At 43.7% G+C, this 27,265-nt stretch overlaps 2 protein-coding genes across 2 annotated transcripts in view; one reads left to right on the top strand and one right to left on the bottom strand.

Annotated features, from left to right (window-relative positions):
- MYO1F (myosin IF) overlaps positions 1 to 13,077 on the top strand; it is an 82,287-nt gene extending 69,210 nt beyond the window's left edge. Inside the window, exons 24-28 of the mRNA XM_070931806.1 lie at positions 2,815 to 2,963; positions 5,233 to 5,319; positions 8,048 to 8,261; positions 10,224 to 10,393; positions 12,672 to 13,077. Coding sequence (XP_070787907.1) covers positions 2,815 to 2,963; positions 5,233 to 5,319; positions 8,048 to 8,261; positions 10,224 to 10,393; positions 12,672 to 12,748 — 697 coding nt within the window. The 3' untranslated portion in view covers positions 12,749 to 13,077. The remainder of the gene's footprint in view (positions 1 to 2,814; positions 2,964 to 5,232; positions 5,320 to 8,047; positions 8,262 to 10,223; positions 10,394 to 12,671) is intronic.
- A 4,812-nt stretch (positions 13,078 to 17,889) lies between these two features.
- Positions 17,890 to 26,610, bottom strand: OAZ1 (ornithine decarboxylase antizyme 1). The gene is given in 6 exon segments (XM_070943976.1): positions 17,890 to 18,360; positions 18,504 to 18,589; positions 19,523 to 19,695; positions 19,963 to 20,049; positions 20,051 to 20,108; positions 26,335 to 26,610. Coding segments are annotated over 6 exon segments (657 nt in total). The 5' UTR covers positions 26,457 to 26,610; the 3' UTR covers positions 17,890 to 18,229.
- Between the last annotated feature and the right edge of the window lie 655 nt (positions 26,611 to 27,265).

The following is a 27,265-nucleotide window of genomic DNA, read 5'->3' as shown; positions in this document are numbered from 1 at the left end:
CCGTTTCCCACAGCAACCGTGAGCAGGAAGTGTGCTTGGTAGTTCCCCCCCCCTTTTTTTTTTTTTCTCAAGGGGGGAAATCCAGCAGGTTCTGACAGATTCTGGAAAACCGGTAGCGGAAATTTTGAGTAGTTCGGAGAACCGGCAAATACCACCTCTGGCTGGCCCCAGAGTGGGGTGGGAATGGAGATTTTGCAGTATCCTTCCCCTGGAGTGGGATGGGAATGGAGATTTTGCAGTATCCTTCCCCTGCCGCGCTCACCAAGCCACGCCCACCAAGCCACGCCCACAGAACCGGTAGTAAAAAAATTTGAATTTCACCACTGCTTTTTCTGCCATTCTCTTAGCTACAGATTCATTGGTCTTCAGGTTCTGCTGAAAACTATAATAATCTTAGCAACTGAGATTGGAAGTAAGAAGCCCCGTAAGTGTCAGGCTCAAAACCAAGAATGGCATGTGGTTATTCTTCCAAGCCGCGCTCTTTATTATTTTTATACCTATAGAAAAAGTCTTGCCAGACGGCGGACTCCACAATCTGCCTCTACAATTTACTCTGTGACTTATTAGGAAGCAGCTGTCTGCGCCTTCTTTCTCTCACACAGATAGGTAACCATCAATTTACAACCATTTGTTCACTCAAAGTTGAAACAGCACTGAAAAAAGACATATATGACCATTTTCCAGACTTACGCCTGTTGCAACAACCCCATGGTCATACATTCAAAATTTGAAGGCTTGGCAACTGGCATGTATTTATTTATTTATTTATTTAATTATTAACATTACAAACAACATATACAATACTTCACCCTGTGCTATACATAAGAAAGGAAGATTTGGTTCTTCGGATATATCCTCATAATCGCCAAAATCCACGTTCTCGGGGTACAGGTACCGAAGCATCCAATTTTCCCAGCGCATAGTCCACGAATGGTTTCCAAATTTTCCAGAAAATATCTTCTTTATAGTCACCATTTCTAATTTTAATATTACATGTCATTTTATCGTTTAAAGCTAATTTCCACATTTCACAATACCATTCTTCTATTCTAAAATTCACATCTAATTTCCAATATCTGGCTATTATAATTCTACCCATTATAATCATAATTCTAATCAATTCTTTCTCATATTTTGTTGGTTCTATTTCCTTAATTATCAACAGTAATATAGTTTCTGGTCTCAATATTATTGCTTTCCCCATCATTTCAAATATCATTTCCTCCAATTGTTGCCAACTGGCATGTATTTATGAGGGTTGCAGTCTCCTGGGGTCATGGGATCCCCTCTTGCAACTTTCTGGTCAGAGTTTGTTGCAAAAATCAAAGCCAGAAAGCACACACAGGTAAACTGATTCAGCAGGATTCATTAACTTCTTTATATACATAATAACACATGAAGTAATATATACAATACCAAGAGTGGTTCTTCAGTTTCAGATCAGTTCAGAGAGGCAGACTAGACTAGTTCAGACTTGTTTGCAGCTTCAGAGCTCAGAGCTTAAAGCTGCAGGGCTAAGCCACGCCCAGACTTCTTCAGTTTCTCTTTCTAAACAGTCCCCATTGGCTGACCTGTTACCATGTCTATCCGAAGTCCCCATTGGCTGACTTAGTTGCTATGCCTATTCATTGGCTGATCTATTCCAGCCTATGAATATTCATACTCTGACATTTCTGACAAGCAAAGTCAATGGGGGAGCCAGATTCACTTAACAACCATGTTACTAATTTGACAACTGCAGTGATTCACTTAACAGCCCCATAAAATGGGGCAAAACACACTTAACAACTGTCTTGTTTAACAGTAGAAATTTTGAAACAGTAGAAATTTCGCCCGATCCGGTAGCAACGGCGGTGGGTGGTTCGGAGAACTGGTAGCAAAAATCCCTGCGCCCCCCCATGTCCAGCTGAGCCGCACGATCATCAGAGGCTTTTTTTTTTTAAAGCATTTTTTCTACAACCTCTTTGGCTGAAAAAATACTTTTAAAAGTAAAAAAAAAGTCTCTGATGATCATTTGGCTCAGCTGGGATCATCAGAGGCTTTTCAAAGCATTTTTTTCTGCAACCTCTTGGCTGAAGAGGTGGTAAAAAAAATGCTTTGAAAAGTCTCTGATGATCCCAGTTGAGTTGCCTGATAGGAAAGGGGCTTTTCAAAGTATTAGAAAAAATGCTTTGAAAAGAAAAAAAAAAAAGTTGGCCACGCCCACCCAGTCACATTACACCCCCCCACCAAGCCATGCCCACAGAACCAGTAGTAATAAATTTTACATTTCACCCCCACTTTACAGCCCTCTCTAAGCAGTTTACAGAGTCAGCATATTTATCCCCAACAATCTGGCTCCTCATTTTACCCACCTCGGAAGGATGGAAGGCTGAGTCAACCTTGAGCCTGGTGAGATTCGATCTGCCAAACTGCTGGCAGCCGGTGAACAGCAAAAGTAGCTTGCAGTACTGCACTCTAACCACTGCGCCACCATAGTTGGTTTTATGGCTAACTCATGCATAAATTTGTGTAATCTCCTTTTAAAGCTTGTTTTTTTGGCCCTCGCCATCTTCAGTGACAGTGGCTCAATTCTGATTTGCATAATCAAGTCATTCTTTTTTGCTGTCCTCGAAGCTCATCCTGCCGATGGGCAAAATGGTGCTCCGGTCCATTTTGGCTCTCCTGGATGAAATCACCAAAGGCAGCTGAGTCAGCGCCCAAATATAGGATTAGAACTAGAATTTGAGGCTAGAGGTTGCCCCAACCCATGTTAAAACCACGGCAAACCTTAAGTGTTGTAATCTGGATTGTCTTCTTCTTTCTTCCTTTCAGACTACAATTCCGTGTGAAGAAGGAAGGCTGGGGCGGAGGCGGTACCCGGACAGTGACTTTTATGAATGGTCCAGGCAGTGTGGCTTTTCTCAAATCATCCGGAAAAAATCTTTGTGTTAGCATTGGGAGTGGGCTGCCTAAAAATTCCAGTAAGTGTCAGACATATGGGTCTTGTCTGAGAGGGGGCCAATTCAGAGGTTGAAGGAACCTGGTCAGCTGAATCTTTTCTGACACTCTTCCAGCATCAATAATGCCTTGGTTTGACTTCTCCTAGGACGGGGGTGTCAAACTTAAGGCTCGTGGGCCGGATCTGGCCCGTGGGGTGCTTAGATCTGGCCCACAGGGCCAGCCTAGAAATAGTAAAGGACCAGCCTGCAGTGCCGCGGGCAGGGGGGTGGGGCGCACAGCCCTCCCAAGCTCCGTTTTCGCTGGCAGAAGGCTTGCAAAACAAACTCAAAACAAAACAAAAGGAGAAATGTTTCCCCTTTTGCATTTGAGCATGCAAGAAGGGACAGGAAAGGAGAAAGGAAAGAGGAAAGACAAAGAAAAAAAAGGAAAAATGGGAAGAGAGCAAGGAAGGAAAAAGAAGGAAAGAGGGGAAGGAAGAAGGAGAATGAAGAGGGAGGGAGGGAGGAAGGGAAGGAAGGAGGGAAGGAAGGAAGGAAGGAAGGAAGGAAGGAAGGAAGGAAGGAAGGAAGGAAGGAAGGTGTCAGCACTCCAAACTACATTCGTTCCAGTGCTGACATGAGGAGAAGAGGGGGCAGCTGGCAAGAGGACGCTTGACTTTTCACCTACTTATTTTTCCTGAAGATAATATCCCCTAGGAGATGGGATGGGAGGGGGGACATTCCTGGGAGCTGAAGTAGTAGATATGGGGAGAGTGATTTGGAAGATGGCCAATGAGACGCAGAGAATTGGGGAACAGAAAGGAAGGTTTGGGGTCAGGAAGTCAGTGTTGGCTACGATATAATCGGGGACAGATTGTCGTGCTTAATAAATGAAAGATTTAATCAAAGACTATTTGTTTGGAAATGCAATTTATTTTGAGACGACACTGAAACCTGACAGAAGGAAGGAAGGAAGGAAGGAAGGAAGGAAGGAAGGAAGGAAGGAAGGAAGGAAGGAAGGAAGGAAGGAAGGAAGGAAGGAAGGAAGGAAGGAAGGAAGGAAGGAGATTATAATGAGAGGGAGGGAGGATCTCAGGGAAGTCCTGCCTTAGCACTTGGCCACCACAGGTGCCCCTGACATGAGTCCCGTGTCATGCCCACCATGGCCACGTCCACCATGGCCACACACACCCAGCCACGCCTGCCCCCCCCCGGCCTCCGAAGTCAAACACAACCCTGATGCGGCCCTCAACGAAAGAGAGTTTGACACCCCTCTCCTAGGAGAAGGTGAGGTGAGAGAGGCTGAGGTTTCAAAGGTGTGCTCCCACCTCAGAGGGAAGTTGCTTCTGGGGAAGAGTACAAATATTCAAACAATATAATTAAACCAACAATCCAGATAACTATTGTATACTAAACCCAGAAAGGTTGAAATTGTGTAATGAAGGGGAGTGTGTTCTCCTTGTTAGTTCTATTGTGAGCAGAAATTATTGCAGATAGATGGTCTCATAAATAGTCTAGCGCCCTATGGTCATGTATGTCTTTAGAGGTACAGGTAGTTCACTCGTTTAACAACCATTCGAAGTTACGACAGCTACAAAAAAGTGACAGTTACAAAAAAAAGTGACTTAATGATCAGTTTTTGTATTTACAACTGCAACATACCCAGGATCACATGGTCAAAAATTTGTACACTTGGCTAACAACATGTTTTGATTACCGTTGCAGCGCCCTGCGGTCATGTGATCAACACTTGTGACCATCCTGGCATCCAGTTTCCAACAAACAAAGGCAATGGGGAATTGCCAGATTTACTTAACAATTGCAGGGCAGGGGTGGGTTCTACTTACCTTTACTACCAGTTCTCAAAGGGAGTGCCCGCGCTTCTGCGCATGTATAGAAGCTTCTGCGCATGCGCAGATCTCCTATGATGACGTCGTGGCAGTGGGCAGGGTCTCCCACCGGTTTTACAGAACCGGGAGCAACCCACCACTTTTGCAGGGATTCCCTTAACAACTGTGGCAGGAAAGATCACACAATTAAGTGTGACTCACTTAACCACCACTTTGCTCAGCAACAGAAATTCTGGTGCCAGTTGTGGCTGTAAGTTGGGGACTATCTGTATACCTAAAGTAGCTGAAAAACTTTTTTTTCAACTGTTGGCCTCAAATCACTGGTTGCCCATAGAGAAAGCTGTGCTTCTGAAGAGGCGGTATTTGTTTGGGCACTCAAAGGTTAGCAGCAGGTAAAAGATGCCATCAGAGAATGCCCACCTTCAACCCTTTCTTCCTTCATGTTTTTTCTCATCCTGTAGAGCCAACCAAGAAAGGAATCCAGCAAGGCAGAGGGCGTCCTACCAAACATCCACCAATGTCCCGAGCTGCTCCGCCAATTCCAAGAGGTAGGAAAACTGTGCTCAGCTTCCAAGACTATTGTGAGAGAGTTACAAAGGAGAGAAGTAAGGAGAACATTTAAGAACCTAGCTGAGGAATGAATGAAAATGTGATCTAGCCAGGAATGGAAAACCTGCAGCCAAACAAGCCTCTTTGCAGTGACCCCTGGAGTACCCGACGTGACCTCACTAATATGCAGAAACAAATCACTGACTTAGGGTAGTAGGCTTCCTTTTTGTTGCTGTTGAAAGTAAATAAAAAATAGGTGTCTGAAGCTGTTGTCAAGTGCCAGGAAAATCAGGAGATCCAGACAGTTCAAATGGGTATATTTATTGCAAGCTTAAGCTCTCTACAAGAATCTGAACTACTAACGGCCAAGGGAAATTAGCGGGAGATAAGAGTGGAAGGAATTCAAGATGGGCTGGATTTATAGATCTCTTGTGGGCATGAAGGGACTCATGACCGATGACATGTTTGACTCCTCCCTCGGTCTCAGCCTGGTCATCTCCTACAGCTATTATTAAAGTAGGAAAACAAGCACACCAAGCAAACTGGGTTATGCCAAGAACAAATAATAGAAGCTGAAACATCCAGCCCTGGTCTTCTTGTGATGTCATGGCTATGCTCTCAGCCCCACTCAGAACTGGAAAGGTGGTGGAGGTATACACACAATTGAATTTACTTTATTTGGGGAAGGGGGTGTTTCACCCTTTATCCTAAACTTTAGCAAAGAGCTGGGCATAGAGGAATGCATAGAGTATTGATGAAGGAATACAAAATATGTTAGCAGAACCATCAAGAGATAATACAGTTGTCTTCAATTTACAATTTACAACCAGCTGTTTGGCAACCGAGGTTATGATAGACTCCCCCTCAAAAGATACTTACAACCTGGTGCTGATGTTCTGACAGTTTCCCTCACAATCACATGACTGCATTTCAGGTACTTGGCAACTGGCCAGCCAAGCACTGGCCTGTATTTATGCCTGTTTGCCCTGTGATTATTAAATCATATTACTGTGAGTATTAAATCATATTACTGTGATTATTAAATCATATTACTGTGGTTATTAAATCATATTACTGTGATTTACAATGTTTTTACCAAAAACCCATATTTACTTCCACATTTTGGCAAAAAAAAAATTAATGACTGCAGATTCACTAAACCATTCACTATAATGGTGATTTGCTTAAGAAGCACCACAAAAAAGGGTAAAATCTGTTGGGAGATTTCCATTTTTCTCTCTGAATTCATAAAGACCTAACGCTAACTCTAAGTGGATTTACAGCCAAATGGGATTTTTTTTCCCATGTGTTTTACCAGGAAACATAGATAAGGTGGGATTGAAAAATCAGCACCCTTCTAAGCATACCAACACACTACAAATTGGTTGGCGAATTTTGCTCTCTAAATTCATTGAAAAATAACCGGGAGTGGGCTTCAAAAATTTTAGCAAGGGGTTCTCTGCCCGGTTGCTGGGTGGGGGTGGCCATGGTGGGCATGGCCTAGTAGGCCTCCTGCACCACAATGTGTGTGTGGGGGGTGGTTTTTTTTTTTTTTTTTTTTAATTTGATTTATATGCCGCCCTTCTCCGGAGACTCAGGGCGGCTTACAGTGCGTTAAGCAATAGCCTTCATACTTTATATTTATACAAAGTCAGCTTATTGCCCCCACAAACTGGGTCCTCATTTAACCTACCTTAGAAAGGATGGAAGGCTGAGTCAACCTTGAGCCTTGGAGAGATTCGAACCAGCAGTAAATTGCAGGCAGCTGTGTTAATAACAGGGTGCTTTAAACCACTGTAGTACCAAGGCTCTTGGTTTTTGCCTTCCCTGGGCTCCAGAGGCTTTCCTCGAGCCTCCGAGAGAGCAAAAACTGTCTCCCCAGGCTCCGGAGGCCCTCTGGAGGCCTTCCCAAACTTCCGATAGGCCCGTTTTTCACCCTCCCCGAGCCTCCGCGCACACCCTGCACTTACCTGCATCCAAAACGGGCCGCATGGGGACTCCTGGGAGGGGCGGGGTGGGCAGGGCCAGCCAGGAGTGGGATTTGGGGGTTCTCCGAACTGCACAGAATCTTAGCTAGAGGTTCTCCCGAACCCCCAGCAGCCCACACCTGAAGATAACCCTATCCCTATGTGTATTTGTTCCCCAAGGGGATTTTCTCATATATTTTACTAAGAAACATAGATAAGGCAGGCTCGAAAAGTCAACGTCCTCCTAACCATAATAAAGTGCTACAAATCCATTGGCAATGTCCATTTTGCTCTCCAAATTCATGGAGACCTAACTCTAACCCTAGGTGGATTTGGCCCCGGTATATGTATCACAGAGAAGCTTGCAGTTTTTAAAATTAGCACCTTTAAAGATATATGGACTTCAACTCCCAGAATTCTCTTCTTGGCTGGGGAATTCTAGAAATTGAAGTCCCCGTATCTTAAAGTTGCCAACTTTTGAGAAGCACTGATTTAGAGAGTTTAGCAGCTAAAATTCACCAGATATGGTGAACTATATATTTTCAAAATTTTAAGCCTGCATGGTCTCAGGCTCTCTCAGAATTTGAGAGACCTCTAAAACTTTTAAGAATTAACTCCCCTATAAAAGCACATTTCACACACAAAAAAAATCCCAGATCTCCTACAGAGTCTAAATGAGGAGCAAGGGAGCTTATCTGCCGAATAACTAGTATGTAAAAAGTGGATGGTTTAATAAGACTCCTGTCTGTACCACTTCTAGGAGGAAATCAATCAATTATCTGCAGGAATGGAGCCGCTCAACTTCCTTACAACACCAGGCAACAGGAGCACACCTACTACACTCCCCAAAGGCCTGGATCAGGTCCCCCCGCCACGGCACTTCCGAAACAAAATATGGTACGGCGGCCAAAGGCCAGGGTACCCCAAGATCAAAACATGGAGTTCCTCAGTGTCCCCGACCAGGGCATGGCTGGGTATGTACTACTTTATTTTTTTAAAACCTAAAGATTTCCTCTGTCCAGTGGTGTCCGACTCTAAAGGGCGGCTGCTCATCTCCGTTTCCTCGGAATGGGACAACTCGCCACGGCCAACTCACGGTGTGACAGCTTGCTGCGAGACAATTTAACAATCGTATTCAATTATTTAAAGTAAATTTTTAAAAAATATTTTAATTTTTGCCATTCGCATTTCATTCTGCCCCTCCTCTTGCATTCTTTCTTTAATGATTCTATTCCACTATTTCTTTGATATTAGTGTAATCCTTGTCCCGCAGGGAGTTGTCCTGCGGCAAGTTGGCCATGGCAAGTTGTCATGCAGCAAATTGGCCGTGGCAAGTTAGCCATGGTGAGTTGGCCATGGTGAGTTGTCCTGCAGCAAATTGGCTGTTGCAAGTTGGCCATGGTAAGATGGCCATGGTTCAGTTGGTTGCAGCGAATTGTCATAGACCTCTGTTTCCTAGCCAAAAGAGCCAGCATTGTCCAAAGATGCTTCCGTGGTCATGTGGCCAGCATGACTGTATGCTGGGACACACAGAACACTGTTACCTTCCCACCGAAGTGCTACCAGTATTCTTGAATATCCTTATATTCAGAGGTGGGCTGCTGCCAGTTCGGACCAGTTCAGGCGAACCCTTAGTTCCAACCAGTGGCTGGGCCTGCCCACCCGTTCTGGCGCTAACCCGTCCTATATAATCACCGTTTTTTCAATGCCACACGCACTCACATTTTTGGTTCTGGGCGAACCGGTTCAATTCAAATCTTTATTGTCAGTGCACAATATATGTACAATGAGATTGGTTGAGCTCCCTCAGTGCACCCCCCCCCCAACACAATAAAACTCACAGTGAAGACAGAAAACCCCTAATCCAATAAATCATATTAACAAAACGCCCAGTCCTATTGCACCAGTGTGAACATGTTACACATTGCGCCGGCCCTGCAGTCCATCATACTACATAGTTATGATGTTATTTCTCATTCAGCAGTCTGACAGCCCACGGATAAAAACTGTTCTTCAGCCTGTTTGTGCGGCTGGCTATACTTCTATATCTCCTTCCCGACGGTAGTAGGGTAAAGAAGTGATGACCAGGGTGAGAGTCGTCCCTGAGAATTTTCCTTGTTACAGTATGTGACACCCACCTCTGCTTATATTGCTGCCTTACATTGTTTTATTATGTTGTTTTCTCGTACAGGTAGTCCTCAACTTACGACCACAATTGAGCCCCAAAATTTATGTTGTTTTGTGACATAAATTTGTTAAGTGAGTTTTGCCCCGTTTTAGGATTTTTCTCACCACATTTGTTAAGTGAATCACTGCAGTTCTTAAATTAGTAGCATGGTTGTTAAGTGAATCTGGCTTCCCCATTGACGTTGCTTGTCAGAAGGTCAAAAAAAGGGGATCCCATGACTCCGGGACACTGCAACCGTCATAAATTGACAAGCATCCGAATGTAAATCATGTAACCATGTGGATGCTCTAAAGGTCATAAGTGTGAAAAATTATCATAAGTCACTTTTTTCAGTGCGGTTGTAACTTCAAATGGTCATTAAGTGAACTGTTGTAAGACAAGGACTACCTTGGGGGAAAAAACCCTTAAAATACTAATAGAATGTAGCTCAGGGTTGAACTAGGGAATAATTGGTGCTCTCTGTGCTTGGGTATTTGCTTGCAGATGTTTCATTACCCAATTAGATGATAGGATCAGTGTACTGATGATGTTAGCTAGACAGGTGATGAAACGTTTGCAAGCAAACAACCAAGCTCAGAGAGCATCAAGGACTCCCAAAAACCTTAAAATAGTCACACGGGTGTGGTTGTTGCATCTGAACTCCAAAATATTTGTGATCCAACCTTGCTGGTCTGAGACAGAGCAATACACCAACTAAGCTTGGATGAGATGTTGGGTAACTTGTTCACTTTTCTCTCCAATGTATCAGGACACAAAGGAAAAGAAGCATTAGCCAAAGGCCACCTCCTGCTGCAGGAAGACCCAAACCACAACCCAAGATTTCGGGACCACGTTGTCGGGCTTTGTACCGGTATCTTAGCCAGGATGTGGACGAACTGAGTTTCAATGTGGGCGATGTCATAGATCTCTTGATGGAAGGTAAGGGGACTTCGCTCTGGTCCAGTTGCCGTACCTCACCAATCGTTTTTTGTGATCAGGGGAATGGAAATCCCCACACTTGCGGCTGGGAAATATCATAAGTGGGAATCCAGGACTAAACATGTTTTTAAGCTTAAAATGAGAATGGTTTAAGGTGCAAGTATTTGCAAAGTTATTGGGGCACGATGGCTCAACGGTTAAAGATGCTCAATTTGTCAGCTGGAAATCAGACAGCCTGGGTTCAAGACCCAAGCACCACGAGACGGGGTGAGCTCCCATTACTTGCCTCAGATCCTGCCAACCTAGCAGTTTAAAAGCATGCAAATGCAAGTAGATAAATAGGTACCACTTGAGTGCAGAGTGCTCTGTGCGCATGGGCCTATAGCCATGCTGGCCACATGACCATGGAAGTTTCTTCGTACAACACTGGTTCTCCTTTGGCTTAGAAACAGAGATGAACACCGCCCCCTAGAATCAGACACAATTGGACAGGGGGAATTTTTATCTTTTTATTTGCAAAGTTAGTGGGGTGAATATGTCTGCATAGATTTGTGGAGGGGTAAAAATTGTGCAGAGGCACACATTGTTTTGTGGGATTTATCTGTCTAGGTCAGTGATGGCTAACCTTTTTGCCATCGCATGCCAGAGGGGGGGCGGGTGGCGGAGGTTTGCATGCACATGTGCCCACACCCATAATTCTATGCACCCCGCCCCACGCATGCAACCCCCCTCCCCCCCCCGCTCCTAGCACACGATGGCCCGGTAGGCCCATTTTTCTTTCTCCAGATCCTTTCTATGCATCTGGGGAGGGCGAAAACAGCCTTCCCCACCCCCTCAGAGGCCTGAAATGGCCTGTTTCCCAACTTCTGGTTGGACAGGAAGTTATGTTTTTTGCTGTCCCCAGCCTCCAGAGACTCCGACGTATGCGCACCGGAGCTGAACTGGCGTGCCAGGTGACATGGCTCTGCGTGCCGCCTGTGGCAAGCGTGCCATAGGTTCGCCATCACGAGTCTAGGTTATGTACAGTAATTTGCCTGCACATGTACACAAGCATGCAAACATTTGATAGAAACATTTTAACTACAGGTAGTTCTTGATTTACAATCACAATTGAGACCAGAATTTATGTTGTTAAGCAACACATATATGTTAAATGAGTTGTAGTCCATTTTATGAAAAAAAATTGCCACAGATATTAAAAAAATCACTCCAATTATTAAGCGAACCCCATAGTTGCTAAGCGAATCCAACTTCCCCCATTGACTTTGCTTGTTGCAAAGTTGGGAAGGTTGCAGATGGTGATCACATGATTTCAGGCTGTTCCAACTATTGTAAATGCAGGTAGTCCCCGATTTAACCACAGTTCATTTAGTAACTGTTCGAAGTAACAACAGCACTGAAAAAAGGGACTTACGATCGTTTTCCACACTTTATCACCATTGCATCATCCCCATGGTCACATTATTTACATTCAGATGCTTGACAACTGGTTCTTATTTTATGACGATCGCAGTGTCCCAGGGGTCATGTGATCCCCTTTTGCAACCTTCTGACAAGCAAAGTCAGTGGGGAAGCCAGATTCACTTAACAACCATCTTTAACAATTGCAGAGATTCACTTAACAAATGCGGCAAGAAAAGCCGTAAAATGGGCCAAAAACTCACTTAACAAATTTCTCACTTGGCAACATAAATTTTGGGCTCAATTGTGGTCATAGGTCGAGGACGGCTAAACATGCCCGGTTGCCAAGCCACCAAATTTTGAGCATGTGACCCTGGGGATTGTTCCATTAGTTGTGAGTGTGTATAAGTGTATATAAGTCACTTTTTTCAGTTCCATTGTAACTTTGAACAGTCACTAAATGAACGTTTATAAGTCGAGGGCTACCTGTATAAAAGTTTCCTCCCAAACTCTGAAAGTCATAGTTCGAGAGATTTTTAAAGAACAGGACATTTCTTTTCAAGATTGCAAGTCTTCCACAGTTTCTCAACTTCAAGAAATAGCAATAACAATAGACTTATATACCGCTTCACAGTGCTTTTACAGCCCTCTCTAAGCGGTTTACAGAGTCAGCCTCTTGCCCCCAACAATCTGGATCCTCATTTTAGCCACCTCGGAAGGATGGAAGGCTGAGTCAACCTTGAGCCTGGTGAGATTCGAATTGCCAAACTGCAGGCAGCCAGCAGTCAGCAGAAGTAGCCTGCAGTACTGCACTCTAACCACTGTGCCATTGTGGCTCTTCTACTCTAAATGTAGCTTTTTGTTGTCGATTTTACAGATCGCTCTGGATGGTGGAAGGGTCGTCTCCATGGCCGAGAAGGACTTTTCCCTGGGAATTACGTAGAGAAGATCTGAACAGAAATAACAATTTGAAACAGGAAGTAAGAGGCAAGATAGGAATGGGTAAATTAGCCATTTCACGGAGGCAGGTCTGGCTAAGCACAAAGAAACTCTTACCTGGCTATTTCTCAATGGCTTTTTTCAAAACAGCAACCTTGTTGTTTAAGAACCTCAGGGAAGAGAGAAGGTCTAGTACTTTTCTTCACTTGTATGATCTTTTAAGGTGCTCAGATGCTATTTAAGAAAAGCGTTGAGGATGTAGAAGCATTTTAAATAACCAACCGAGAACGGAACGCGTGTGGGAGGTACTGCTTGCTGTGTCTGGACAGCTGATGCAATCTTGTTGGGGGCATTACAGATAATTAAAATACCAAATTTTAAAACACAAGGATTCCACCTGTCTTCTTTGGTTTCTCAATATGGCACTTATTAAACATTAGAGCTTTGCTTATTACGATGGCTGATAAAGTCAGCTTTATGAAGGGGCATCCAGATGAATTGAATAATTTGGCATACTGTTGCTGATAGGAGAGGTATTAAACTGAAGCAATTCTATTAAATGCCTTTCTTCGTTTCCATTATTTCATCCCATAAGCTTAATACCCTACTTTTCCCCCGCCCCCCCCAAAAAAAGTTGCCTCCTGGGAGAATAAATTCAATAGGTATGTATAGCTATGTAAGGGATTTGTAGCCCATATTTCTTAAAGTGGCAGACATGCAGAAGCATCTCACCTAATCTTAGTCCCACAGTGAGCTAAAAGGAATGGACGGTCCCAGAATATTGAATTTGAGGTCTTCCAGGCCCAAGTAAAAAGTATCACCCCCCCCCACCCCCCACCCCCATTTTAATGGCAACCAATACTTAACTCAGGAAAGAAACCTGTTTGCAAAAAGAAAAAAACTTACTGAAATCAATAACTTGGGAAGGAATACAAAATAGCCCTATGAATGCCAGTCATACCTCATTCCACTTCAGAGATGCATCAAAACTTTTTAATTGATTTCAACTTGCCATCCATTGGTGATTTCAACTTGCCGTCCATTGGTGAAACGTCTGAGATGGCTCGGGAGTTCATGGCTTCCATGACGGCCACGGACCTGACCCAGCTAGTTCATGGCCCCACTCACAGAGGGGGTCACACTCTGGACTTGATTTTTGTCCCTGGCCAGTGGTTGAGTGGTCTTGTTATAGGGGATATAGACATGGAACACTTGTCATGGTCAGATCACTCGCTCCTTCGCCTGGACCTTCGAACCGCTATACCCCGCCGCAGGGAGGCGGAGCCAATAAGATGGGTCCACCCCAGGCGCCTGATGGATCCTGATAGGTTCCAGATGGAGCTTGGGCCACTTCTTGAGGATCTGGCACATGACTCGGCTGAGGACCTGGTGGCTGCCTGGGATCGGGCGGCTGGTGGGGCCTTGGATCGAGTCGTGCCTCTGCGGCCTCTGACCCGGTGCCGATCCCTTGTGGCTCCTTGGTTTACCGAAGAGCTGAGGGAGATGAAGCGCCGGAAAAGACGCCTGGAGAGCGGTTGGAGGGTCAGTCTCGCTGAATCTGACCGAACACTGGTAAAGTCGCATATTAAGACCAACCTAGTGGCGATAAAAGCGGCAAAGTTTAATTACTTTTCTGCTCTTATTGCATCATCAGAGAATCGTCCGGCTGCCCGGTTCAGGGTGACCCGCTCCCTGCTCCATCCGGGAGTGCGGGAGGACCCCCTGGAAGGCAGGGCTGAGGATTTCGGACAATACCTGTATGACAAAATCGCTCAGATCCAGGGGGATTTGGACTCTGACTGGGTAGATTAGGGCAGGGTGACGAGGAACAGTCTTGAGAATGTTATCTGGGAAGAGTTTGACTCTGTGACTCCGGATGACGTGGACAGGATTTTGGGGAGACTCAGTGCGGCCACATGTTTACTGGACCCGTGTCCCTCCTGGTTAGTACTGGCTTCCCGGGAGGTTACACGAGGCTGGCTCCAGGGAATTATTAACGCTTCGTTGAGTGAGGGTCACTTCCCCACTGCCTTGAAAGAGGCGGTGGTGAGGCCTCTCCTCAAGAAGCCCTCCCTGGACCCGGCAGTATTGGCCAACTACTGTCCTGTCTCCAACCTTCGCTTCATGGCGAAGGTTGTTGAGAGTGTGGTCGCGCAACAGTTTCCACAATTCCTGGAGGAAACGACTTATCTAGATCCGTTCCAGTCAGGTTTCAGGCCTGGGCACAGCACGGAAACGGCATTGGTCGCGTTGGTAGATGATCTCTGGAGGGCTCGGGACAGGGGTTGCTCCTCTGTTCTGGTCCTGTTACACCTCTCAGCGGCTTTTGATACCATCGACCATGGTATCATGCTGTACCGGTTGGAAGAGTTGGGGATGGGGGGCACCGTGTTACGGTGGTTCTCCTCCTTTCTCTCTGACCGGTCGCAGTTTGTGTTGGTAGGGGGGCAGAGGTCGACCTCGAGGCCTCTCATTTGTGGAGTGCCTCAGGGGTCGGTCCTCTCGCCCCTTTTGTTCAACATTTATGTGAAGCCGCTGGGTGAGATCATCCGTGGCTTTGGGGTGAAGTACCACCAGTACGCTGATGACACCCAGCTGTACATCTCCACCCCAGGCCACCCCAACGATGCCCTTGAAGTGATGTCTCAGTGCTTGGGGGCTGTGCGGATCTGGATGGGGAGGAACAGGCTCAAGCTCAACCCTTCCAAGACTGAGTGGCTGTGGTTCCCGGCATCCCGATATAGTCAACTGACTCCATCGCTGACTATTGGGGGCAAGTCTTTGGCCCCCTCGGAGAGGGCACGCAATCTGGGAGTCCTCCTGGATACGCAGCTGTCCTTGGAGGAACATCTGACAGCTGTAGCCAGGGGGACCTTTTGTCCGGTTTGCCTGATTCGCCAGTTGCGACCCTTTCTTGATCGGGATTCCATGTGCACAGTCACTCATGCCCTCGTCACCTCTCGCCTGGACTACTGCAACGCTCTCTACATGGGGCTCCCCTTGAAGAGCACCCGGAGGCTCCAACTGGTCCAGAATGCGGCCGCGCGGGTAATAACGGGAGCTGCTTGGCGCTCCCACATAACACCGCTCCTGCGCGAGCTGCACTGGCTCCCAGTGGTCTTCCAAGTGCGCTTCAAGGTGTTGGTTACCACCTTTAAAGCGCTCCATGGCATAGGACCTAGTTATCTTCGAGACCGCCTGCTGCTACCGTCAAGCTCCCATCGACCCGTGCGCTCCCACAGAGAGGGCCTCCTCGGGGTGCCATCAGCCAAACAATGTAGGCTGGTGACCCCCAGGGGGAGGGCCTTCTCTGTGGGGGAACCTACCCTCTGGAACCAGCTGCCCCCAGAGAATCCAAGACCTCGGTGCCTTCCGCCGTGCCCTTAAAACTTCCTTTTTCCAGCAAGCCGGGCTGGCTTAACATTTTTAAATATTTTAATTGGTTTGTCATTTTAAACTGGGGCCAAATTAATATATATTCTTTTAATTGTTTTTAATGTTTGTATTGTATGTTTTTATCTGGCTGTACACCGCCCTGAGTCCCTCGGGAGAAGGTGCGGTATATAAATTTGAAATAAAATAAAAAAAATAAATAAAATAAATTAGTTATGGTTAATTTACATCCTGCTTTTCCTTCAGATATGGAAAGCCATGTACATTTTTCCCTAATCCTGTATAGTAATTTGGGCTGAGGGACAGTGACTAACCTGGTACTAATAATCTTGTGAATTTCTAGATTATGGACTTTGATCTGAAGAGCCTTAAATCTTCTTAGTCCCAATACTGAACCATCACATCTGTTAAGAAACCCAGGAGAGATCAGCAAAACATGAGAGAGATGGACTTGTAGGTTATCTTTTCTTTCTTGTTTTACCTCAAGGTAAGGGCAGAAGTCCTACCACCCTTCAGCTGTTAAATTGCAGTTCCCAGCATCCCTCACCATGGGCCATGTTGGTTGTCAGCTGCATTGAACTGTAGTTCCGGATCATAATCCTGAACTACAAGAGCCACAATAATCCCACCCTAAACAAGACTAATATTGGCAATTTATGCCACAGATGGAACCTGCGGTTGACTTCAAAGGATGGACCGATTATGAAAACAGGTCATCGTAGTATAGTTGTGTAAGAAGTCAAGAACAGTCTGAGAAATTCATGAAAAGCACTGGAAATTTAGTTATGTGCGTGTTTGATTACATTTATCCTATTAGAACATGACTCTATTAACATTTTAGGCAAATAACTGCACTCCTTCCTAATGGAGAATGAAGAAATCAGTAAGCAGAGGAGAGACAAGGCATTAGGAGTCCTGGTCTAGTTAGATAGATGGAAGTACCGGTAATTCATTTGTTTCTTCCCAAACACCAGATCCAGTTTAAGGAGACAGGATTATTTGTGCATCCCAGCTTGAAATACTGATGAGTGGAAATCTAGTTACCTTCATAAACTCATCCATTCAATGCTTGGCAAGATCCAGTCTTTGAAACATTATTTCTGCAATGCGGTAGAGGCAATTCAAAAAAGTAGCTATAGGGTTTATTAACTTGTTCATTGTTTCAGGATAATTTATCAAGGCAGATGGTGTGACAAATTTACTGCCAAAATTTGAAATTGCCCCAATCGTATTTTCAAATGGGAAGGGAGGAAAGGGGAAAGATGGGCGATCTTGACAGCATAAAGGAATAGAGAGGAGGGGCTCTGAATCCATCGTAACTTCCTTATAAAATTATTTTCCCTTTGTCCAATTCTTCCAGGTTAAGTAACTCTTATGATCAGAACTCAAAAAATATACACTTTTCACTTCCACAAGCCTTGTATTTTTTAGATGGTAGATTAATAAATGTTTTAATGTATTTTAAAATAGTAACGTAATTCTAATAACTAGTCCGTGCAGAGGAGGAACTCAACCACTGAGGGAGGATTGTTGCATCCAAAATTGTGCATCTAACTTTCCTGTCTCTACAGCATCATCCTCCAAGCTGGTTATGTAGGTATTATGGTTCCTGAAATATTTTAAGCGTAGCTATGGACCAGGCTAGTTAGGAGTAACTAGATTTTAGTATAAATGAAAGATAACAATCCAAGGGTAACTCTACGTAGCAATTTGTGCCAATTCCTTTCTAAAACGAAAAGGTTTTGAAACAGTAAAACCAGCAGTAAAGTAAAATATAAACTTTTATTTAGAATTAAAGCGAATACTTCAGTATCACAAACACACAATATTAAACTTCCAAGAAATATACTGCTAATTTGGAGTGAGCATTTATTTTTGCACAATTACAACATGCGGACAAGTCCAGGGGAAAAAAAGAGAAAAGATGACAAAAGTTGGAAATTTTCAACATCTTTCCCACCACCAGAGCAGCTGTCACAATAATTCGTACAAAGAGCAAGTCATTTTATGTGTGTGCATGTATGCTGATGCATAAGATGTTGACAAAATTCCTACAGATTCATCTTTGTCAAGGAACAAGCTCTAAAAGGCAAACACTGCAATCTAATCTTCCTCAGAAGAATCTCGTTCAAAGGTGTACACCATAAAGCAAGCGTCAGGTCTCTTGGGGACAAGGGGATGACCTGGTCTCACAATCTCAAAGCCCAAGAAGCTGAAGGTACGGAGCAGCGAAGCTACACGGAAAAACAAGAGATTTAGTACCAATTCCTTGAGATATAGGACACAAGGCTAACAGGCAAGCAAATGCACCGCCCGTTCCACAACCCCCTTAGAAAAGCAGTCTCTGCTCACCCTAGCACCACCCCAGATTCCTTACCTCGGTCATCTCTGTTCTTGTGGAAACAAATGAACACATGCTCTACTTGAAGCTGCTCTTCCGCAAACTCAAGAAGAACTGCAAAACTAAAGACAGGAAGAGAGTGAGACACTTTCCCACCCCCTCAGAGCTATTTCAAAACTATGGTTTTTATCTAGTGGAAGATCTGTGATAGGGAAAAAGGTTGAAAGATAAAAAAAGAACACTGTAAATTAGGAAATCTACCACTTACCATACATACTCACAGATAAGCCAAGAATTTTAAGCTCCAAAATGCAGCTGAAAAAAATTGGCTCATTTGTGAACCAGAGCTCAGATCATGGCCTTTATATTGGCTAGTTGTATAAATGATAATATAGTTATTAGTTATAGTTGTAACAGTAGTTAAAATGTGAGGGTAAGTTTATTTGTGTGGTAATGCATTTTTCATTGTATTTTGCTCAAATTTTTGAGGGCTGCCTTATCTGTTGTTGCGTAAGTTTATGTGTTTTTCGCTCTGTAATCTTGTGGCCATTTTAAGCTTCATGCTTTTAGCTTTACACGATTACAAACCAAAAAGTCCCTGCTCAAACACCAACAGCAAAACACACTTTCAATATAGCTGGCGAAAAATAGTTTTGAGAATTAAAAAGCATCATTCTCTCATGCGCCTGAACACCACAGGGCACTGACCATATATTTCTCTAATTACTCAGTATTGTTTCAGCTAAATAGGACAAATAGTATCACCCGACAGTGAGTTTCACTAATTAACTTTCAAATCTATAAAGATCTAGAGTTTGACCTCCTTCACAAATGTCTTCTACATGAAATGTGATCATGGAAAAGTATGAACTGAAGAAAACAGGCAGCATTTGACATGGGCAAGAACGTAGCTGCAAGCATAATACCAAGAACATAGCATTTTGTAGCTGTGGATCAACAACTACATTACTTGAGATTATGAAATTTGCTATTGACCTAACAGTAAACTCGATTTCATAATGTTGAATATTTCAAAATCAGCTGTTTTGCTCTACCTGTCTTTGCTCCCCTCCGGCAAAGAACCATTGGGAAGTTCGATATACAAATTGCTGTTATTCAACACAGTTCTCCAACTGATGTGTTTGGCATCCGTCAGCCTGGATTGGATGTTCAGGATTCTTGTCCTGTTACTTGATGTTATTTCCTCTGTTACATTCAGCCGATTATCCTAGGAAAGCAAGGCAGAATTTAGATTATTTGTAGATCCCCTGAACCATAAGCGTATTGATCAATGTACTCCAAATTTTCCAACAGCACAAGATTCGTTCCTGTGCTGCCTTACTTGCCAGGCCCAATATTCAGATAGGTACAAATCAGTGTAATTGCTCTTAATAGCTAATCCAGAAACCACCCGCTTCCAATTCCTTTACACTTCTCAAGCACTTCACAATTCAAACTGTATCAATCTCCATTTATAAACAGGCGGCGTACTTACAGAATAAAATAAGTTAGCTGAAAGATTGTGATCCCTCCGACTATTCCCTCGCCCACCTGGGATCTTCAGGGGTGGGTGAGGGACATCAGGAGCACCACCGAGGCCCTGGACCCAGGTTACTACAGCAACTGAAAGACACCCTGGAACTGAGAGGAAGATGGAAACATTATTGAGGTCAATATTCAAGGGCAGACTAAAAATTTTAAATTAATCAAATATGGTGAAAAATAACCCATTACACCCAGCCAGCAAGAAGTTATAAACCAGCACACTTAGAAAACCTAAAGTTGGAGATGCCTAGATAATCCTATCAGCAAATGGAGAGATGAAATTAACTCACTATCATTCCTCCTCTATGTTTCTAGTACTTACATGGAACATCTAACTTCTGGGAATTGAACAGCTGCCCCCAGAATTACACCTGGATATATACCAAGTGGGGCAGACTTTGGTGCAAAATCTCTTCTTAGTTTTGGTAGATCTGATAAGCAAACACAGGACCTTTATGTGTTGCAATGCAACCTTTACATTACAGTTGTATTCAGACACTCTGGTTAAAAAAAACAAAAACTGTAAACCTACATTTAGATTACAGTAACACATTCTAATAGTCTGCCTTTGAAAATGATGTAGAAACTACAACTGGTAGAAATGTAGCAACCGGGACGCTAGCAAGCAGGAATAGTATTGCAACGCAACATTTATTCTCAAGTTGATTGCTGACAAGCCTGGATCTAATTCAAAGTGCTGGGTCTGAGCTGTAACACTCCATGTGGCTTCACAGACCAGTTAATGTAAGTGGAATCTATCTAACCTAAGTGTACATTTAGAGGGAGGAGTTTAGGGTTCCATTTTGCAACAAGTGGGCATGAACCCAAAGATAGCTCCCGTTATGGCTGTCCCATTATGCCCTAGTATCAGTGCCACAAGGGGTTATTTAATGAAGCTTTTTAGAAAATGGTTGGTGGTGTCCTGATTTCTCAGTGACCAGGTGACTATGTTTTGGTTTTTAATGTTATGTAGTTTTTCTTGCTGGATTGGTTTTCTATTTTATTATTTTAAATAACCGGAAATGATCTGAGCTGGCCAATATATAAGTTGTTAGTAAATACATTTTGCATTAAAATCAGATCACAATCCAACTATGCCAAATTAAAAAAGAACACCTTCCTGCAAACATATAATTCCAGACTTACAGTCCCATCTGAATGGTTCCACTATACATTAACAGCCCCTCCAGTTGTTTCAGTCTAGTAGTTTTTGCCTGCTGTTCTTAGGTTGTAGGTTAAGCGCTGCCACTTGGAAGCAAAACATTCTTAGGAATTTATAGAAAAGTTCCGAAGTTAGAAAAATCAGATGCTTCTTTTAGGACCCTAATTGCTACCATAGTACACAAAACTTCCATTCTTTGATAGGTTGGAAACCTATTAAATGCCCCCATCATTTTCAATTAAATGGATATATAAAGGTATTTTTAAAAATGTGTGGGTCTGCTCCAATTATATTCTGTAAAAATTTTGTACAGTAGTTCAATTATGCAACATTTTGTCAGCTTGAAACAAATCCCGTACAGTACAGCGTTTGTTTGCAGAGGTGATTTTGTGTCACCAGCACCCAATTTAACTGAAAGCAATTATTTTGCCTAACTCCAACCACAGCGACTGCTGTTCCTGCTAGCCCCTCCCTCTGCACCATCCTTCATTCTGCAAGCTCACTGGGGTTGCGTCACCACAGCAGATGCAGCAGATCAAGGTCCCCCTCGGGGAAATTCTCATAACCATCCTGCCAGCAGCCATTTGCAAAACAGAAGGGGGAAAAATCCACCATTTTGAATACCCTTTAAAAATCCTGAAATCTTTTAGCACTAGGCATCAAATTAACATTCCTAAAATAAACGCTTTAACAGACTTATTTTTCTGCCATATACGGCAGGCTTTTTTTCCCAAAGAAAAAGAAAATGCAAAACAAATGTTATTACGTTGGTTCTTCAAACAGGTCCACCTTCCATTCAAGAACCCTTTTCCTGCACCTTGCACACAACTGAGCTTTCTTGATTAACGTGCATAGTGTGGCACAAGGAAGCAAATTTAATCCTGTACCAGTTGAGTAAATGTTAAAACACGGTTTCAGGGTTCACTCATAATAATTTAAGGTTTCCTGCTTTGTATGTATTTGATGACTGCTTTTAAATTTTAAATTGTGATTTTATTTTGAAGGATACTGCACATAATTTAGCAATTAAATAATCAATGAATCCCAGAATAGCAGCTTCAGAAAAATTAGGCATTAAGCTTAACATTGCTACTCCTGCAATATGACACGGCATTTTACTGTCATATGGGTAGCTTCAATTACCTGCTGGCTAATGGAGTCCTTAAAAAACTACTGAACTAGCTGGCCCTTGCTCTGTTCAATATGTCAGCTATATATCAGTTAAATTAGGGCTTAATTTCTCAAAAATCCTGAATTCACTAATGGGTGAACCAAAAAATTCTGGTAAGGTAAACTATCTTATGCAAGATCGTTTCAGTCCAACCCTACTTTCTAATCATTATCTTCCATACTCAAAAGCTGTAGTGTATCCTGAGGCCATTTCAATAGCTCTGAATCAAAGCTTTTCATGGGATACATTATGCTTTAGTTAGGTATTTAATCTGATATCAACATTATTCTCCACAAAAACTAAGCTGAATGGAGTGCTCATCAACACCATTCAACTAAGGTATGAAGTATTCCAGCCCCATTCTCTATTATGTGGGAAATGATTATGGGTAAAAACAGTCTATTTTGCATACTTTTTAAAATGGTTCTTTCCTTCTTTGTTTAAATCTAACCAAGACTGGAATGTAGAGAAATGGCAGGCAGTTTTTGCTGAAGCACATAAACCACGTATTTTTTTAAAAAAACCAAACTTGCTAAACATATCCCTAAGATCTCATACATTGAAATCTCAAAATATAGTGGCCATTCATTTCAGTCTCCCTGTCTAAGGTTCTGTTGGCACCATTATTTTAGGTGCTGTAGCATTAATCAACACTGCCAATGCCTGGTCTGGAGAATAAAGGCCCAGCTAGTTCTTGGGAGAAATCTCAGCACCATTCATTTACTGAAAATCTAACAGGCAGAAACTACACTAAATGGCATCTGATCAGATTTAAAAAGGGGATTCAGACCTGGCTATTGGGAGTGCTAATTCAATTATTTACTTTTATCACGGCACATAATTCAACTATCTGCTAAAGACAATTCACATTAGAGTTGTCCCAAGTTGGGTCAGGAAGATGCATCTCATATAAACTCACATAGAAGAAAACAACTTTCATTCACAATGTTTCCCTTATTCCATCATATACAACTGAGAATGACAGAGAAAGGAAATTCTTAGATGGACTGCATCAAATTGAAAGGGGCTCTATTTTAATGCAACAATGTCCCAACCATAGGAAGCTCTGGATGTTGGCCTATATATCCCATTATTCACAATTATTGATCATGAGGGCTGAAGGATTATACGTAATTCATTATCTGGGGGCCAAGATGGGGAACTCTGTGAATGATATTGTATCAAGAGGCCAGCCTCTTTTTATACCTTATGCAAAACTTCCTTGGCTCATCAAAGGAACTTCCTTATTACAATAAAGATCTTCTCATATCAGGAAAAGAAAGTGTGTGGTGAAGCAAAACCTAAGCTTATCTCAACCAACAATTATAGTCTCAGAGCTGGTCTAGTTCAGCTGAGGAAACATTGCAAGCGACCTTTGTCTTGGTTAGGGGATCCCCATTTCCAAATCGCTGGGTTTTCCCTGAAGCAGCTTTTTTTCTGACCGCACAGCACTAATGAAATACTGTGATCTTCTGCTGGTACCAAGCCATGATATGCAGTTTGGTTTGACACAGTAGTGTAGTGAATAAAGCCCTCTAGTTGTGGCTAAAGATTGCTTAGCCTATGTGAATCCAAATTAAGAAAAGTTAAAAAAAAATATCAACTGGAACTGGGGGGAATTAATTCATAGTAACTTTAAGGCAGATCAATTACTGAAGAAAATTCTGTGCCATACACAAATAATTTTTCCATAGGGGAATGTTGTAAAGTAAGTGCAGCCATATTATATATACAGGGATGGCTGGAAATTACTTTGACTCTTTCTGGAGAGTGAAAAATTTCTTTCTTAACTCTATAGACCATATCACAGCAAAGTTTTGTTGTTTCCTTCTTCAAAATGGTGGGGAACCAAAACATTTTCCCTATAAGCATTATTATGACTCTCAGGGGCCACTGTTAGTTTCCATTTCTAACTGCAAAGCTGATCGCCCTAATGCCATCCATTTTGCAAGCAGACACATCTGCTAAAGATAAATTCAAATTTAAACAAACTGCTTGCCTATAACATTTCAGGATACTTCTAGCTATAAATTGAAAAAGCTTTTCTCTTACACAGATACTCTAAATGAGTTTATGTACAATTCTTATTACCAAGGAAGCACTGTCAGATTTGGAAAGCATACAATAAAACATATACACTTCTCCCGTCCTTATTCTATTGAACAGCATAAATTTGCTATGTGAAAATCTGAAAGTAAGAAGAGCCTGCAATAAAATGTTTTCTGTCTTACAATATAGATCAACTGTATCCTGCTGTTACTTCTCAGCAGTTCTATCACAGTGCCCATAACTCACCTAATGGGGGGAGGGCATTATTACACTGGAGGGGGCAGATTGGATGTATGCATAGAAGGACATTTGGGGAGGGCACAGCTTTTCATATAGAAATAAAACAAGATAACTCCCTTTCTAATAAAACCTTTATTTTTTGAAAGGCAAGATCCGAAGCAGGAAATACCCACATGAAAATGAGTTGTATGTCTATATGTATATTTAGGAATACCTTCGTGTCATCTTGTTGCTACATACTAGCTGGGAGAAAAGAAAGATTTTTCCCCTCTATGAAGATTTATTTCATGTACAACAGGGAAAGTGGATGATCACACAGATAACAAACATCACCTCAAATAGGACCTTTTTTTCCTAAGCGATGGATAATATATGAATAGGTTACAGAGGATCTTTCCCAGGAACTGAGAAATAAAGGACAAGGTTTTCTTTTCTGTTAAGGGAGTAGACAGCAACTAATTTTATCAATAAAGGCCTGCTGTCTTCCAATTCTCTCTCCTGAAATATATAACTAAAATTACTCTACTTTATGCAACTGGAAGAAAAGGAAGCCAGACCCCCCCCAAAAAATTAGGCTTTATGGCTTCAATACAATTTTGCTTCATCCTCGCTGTATTGATGGAATTACACATACTTTTTAATGGGGTAAAAATGAGCAATTCTTTCTCTTCAATAAGGGACTAATCGGAATGTTTCATTTTCTTTTCTCCTTTAAACCTAAATAGTAATTAGGCAGCCAGCCAGTTTGATCGACTATTCCCGGTAAAGCAGCAACCAGGTTTGGAAATTGAGACTCGAGTTTTAGTCCCACCTTAAGTACAAAACCAGCGAGGTGATCTTGGGCCAGTCTCTCACAGCCTTAGGAAGGAAGCAATAAGCAAACCACTTCTGGAAAAACCTTGCCAAGGAAACAGGCAGTTTGCCAGCAGGGGACTAGACTGGAAGGCGCGCACATCCAGCAATAAGGCCTCCACCAGTTTAGGCCCTATTTAGGGGACAAGAGTTAAAACACCTTCCGTTGATGTATTATTATTATTATTATTATTATTATTATTATTATTATTTAAATCGATTCTCTCTTTTACTACTGTTGTTTTGGTAGCTAATAAAAGCGCACAGCTAGCAGGAAGTATGGAGTTCCTATATAATAGAGAGCCTTTAAGAAGCGCACTCTCAGTTCTCCTTTTTTTTTTCCTTCCCCTTTTTTTATGCCAGTTTCGGCTGCAAAAGAGGGAGGGGGGGTTTCGGGGCCCGTCCTGTTCCCACGAGCCGTTTCTGGAAGCTCTTCAAAACGAGGAGTAAGGGGGAGGGCAGCAAGGTTTAGGGAGCACAGGCAACCGGGCGCCAATCCCAATAGCCGCCCTTTAAGGGAAAGCGATGGAAGGAGGACCGCAGGGGACGCGCATCCCTCCTCCACGCGAGGCAAGGTTTGGGAAAAACCCGAGTCCTGGTGAAGCAGCCACAATCTGGCCCGAAAGGAGAGCGACCTCGGTTTCCGAAGGCTCGCTCTTCCCCCTCACCCCACACGTTGCTAGGAGAAAGGGGGCGTGGCCCCGCCGGCTCCGCCCCCTCCCCTCGTGCCTGGGCGGGGCTCGAAGGGCGAGGCCGCGGGACTAGGCCGCGGAGCGTGAGGCAAAGCGAGGCGTTATTTTGGCCGTTTGGGTTTTTTTTCTCTCTCTCTCTCTCTCTCCTCTCCTCACCTCCTCAAAGCGGCGTTGGTGGGCAGGGTGGGCATGGTGACGGTACTGGTCTTTTTATTTCCTTCCTTCTCGCGGGCAAAGCAATGACTGTTGAGGATCCGCTGCAGGGAGGATTTCACCATCCGGGCCGCCCCCTGTTCGCCGAACCCCCGGTCGGGTCTTTGCCCTTTTCTCCTCCTCCTTCCAGCCCCCTCCTTCTCGGCTACCTCTTGGCAAGGATTTCCTTCGTTCTCCTCTCTTCGGCAGCACAAAATGGCGGGCGGCGGAGGACGGCCAACTGCCTTTATATGGCAGTGGGCGGAGATAGCCCCGCCCATCCGTGGCGTAGGATTGCGCAAGCGGCGCCCACTTGCATTTAACGAAAGCCCGGCCTACTTCCGGTGGCTTAGAGCGGCACCCCCTCCCGCTTCGAATCTGCTCCCTCGCCAATGCTTCGTGAAAAAAATAAGGCCACGCCCCCTTCCCCCCCCCTTCCCTCCCTTTTCTTCTTCACCACCGCTCGGTCTTGCGGGTCTCTTCTCTGAGGTAAACAGTATTTTTTCTCTTCCGACCTCCTCGCCTTTGAGGCGGTGCCAATGAGGAAGAAAGCGTTTCTGATTGGCTGACGGGCCGAGACGAAGGGTGGGGGAAAGCATTGGGTTAAGGTGGCGCGTGCGCACACCGCAGTACAGGATTCGTTTAAGGCAGAATAGGCGGGTCCAAGTGGAAAGTTTCATTGGCTTCAGCATTCCATTGGTTGTGAAAGGTGCCTTTCTGGAAGGTGACGACGACGACAACGACGACAAGCGGGGACAGACGATAGCTGAGGGAACTTGCGCACGGTCAAGGCTTTAATGGCGGAAGAGTGAAAATAGGGCAACCCCAGGGGGCCGTTTATTCTCTTATCAACCGCCCCTTCTCCCAAAAGTGGCAAAAAATATTTATCAAATCT

The sequence above is a fragment of the Pituophis catenifer genome, unplaced genomic scaffold, assembly GCF_029215685.1.
Source record: "Pituophis catenifer annectens isolate HBS135680 unplaced genomic scaffold, rPitCat1.0.hap2 SCAF_1, whole genome shotgun sequence".
Taxonomy (NCBI): domain Eukaryota; kingdom Metazoa; phylum Chordata; class Lepidosauria; order Squamata; family Colubridae; genus Pituophis; species Pituophis catenifer.
The sequence above is the reverse complement of the archived record's forward strand: the minus strand, read 5'-3'. Positions and strand labels throughout refer to the sequence as shown.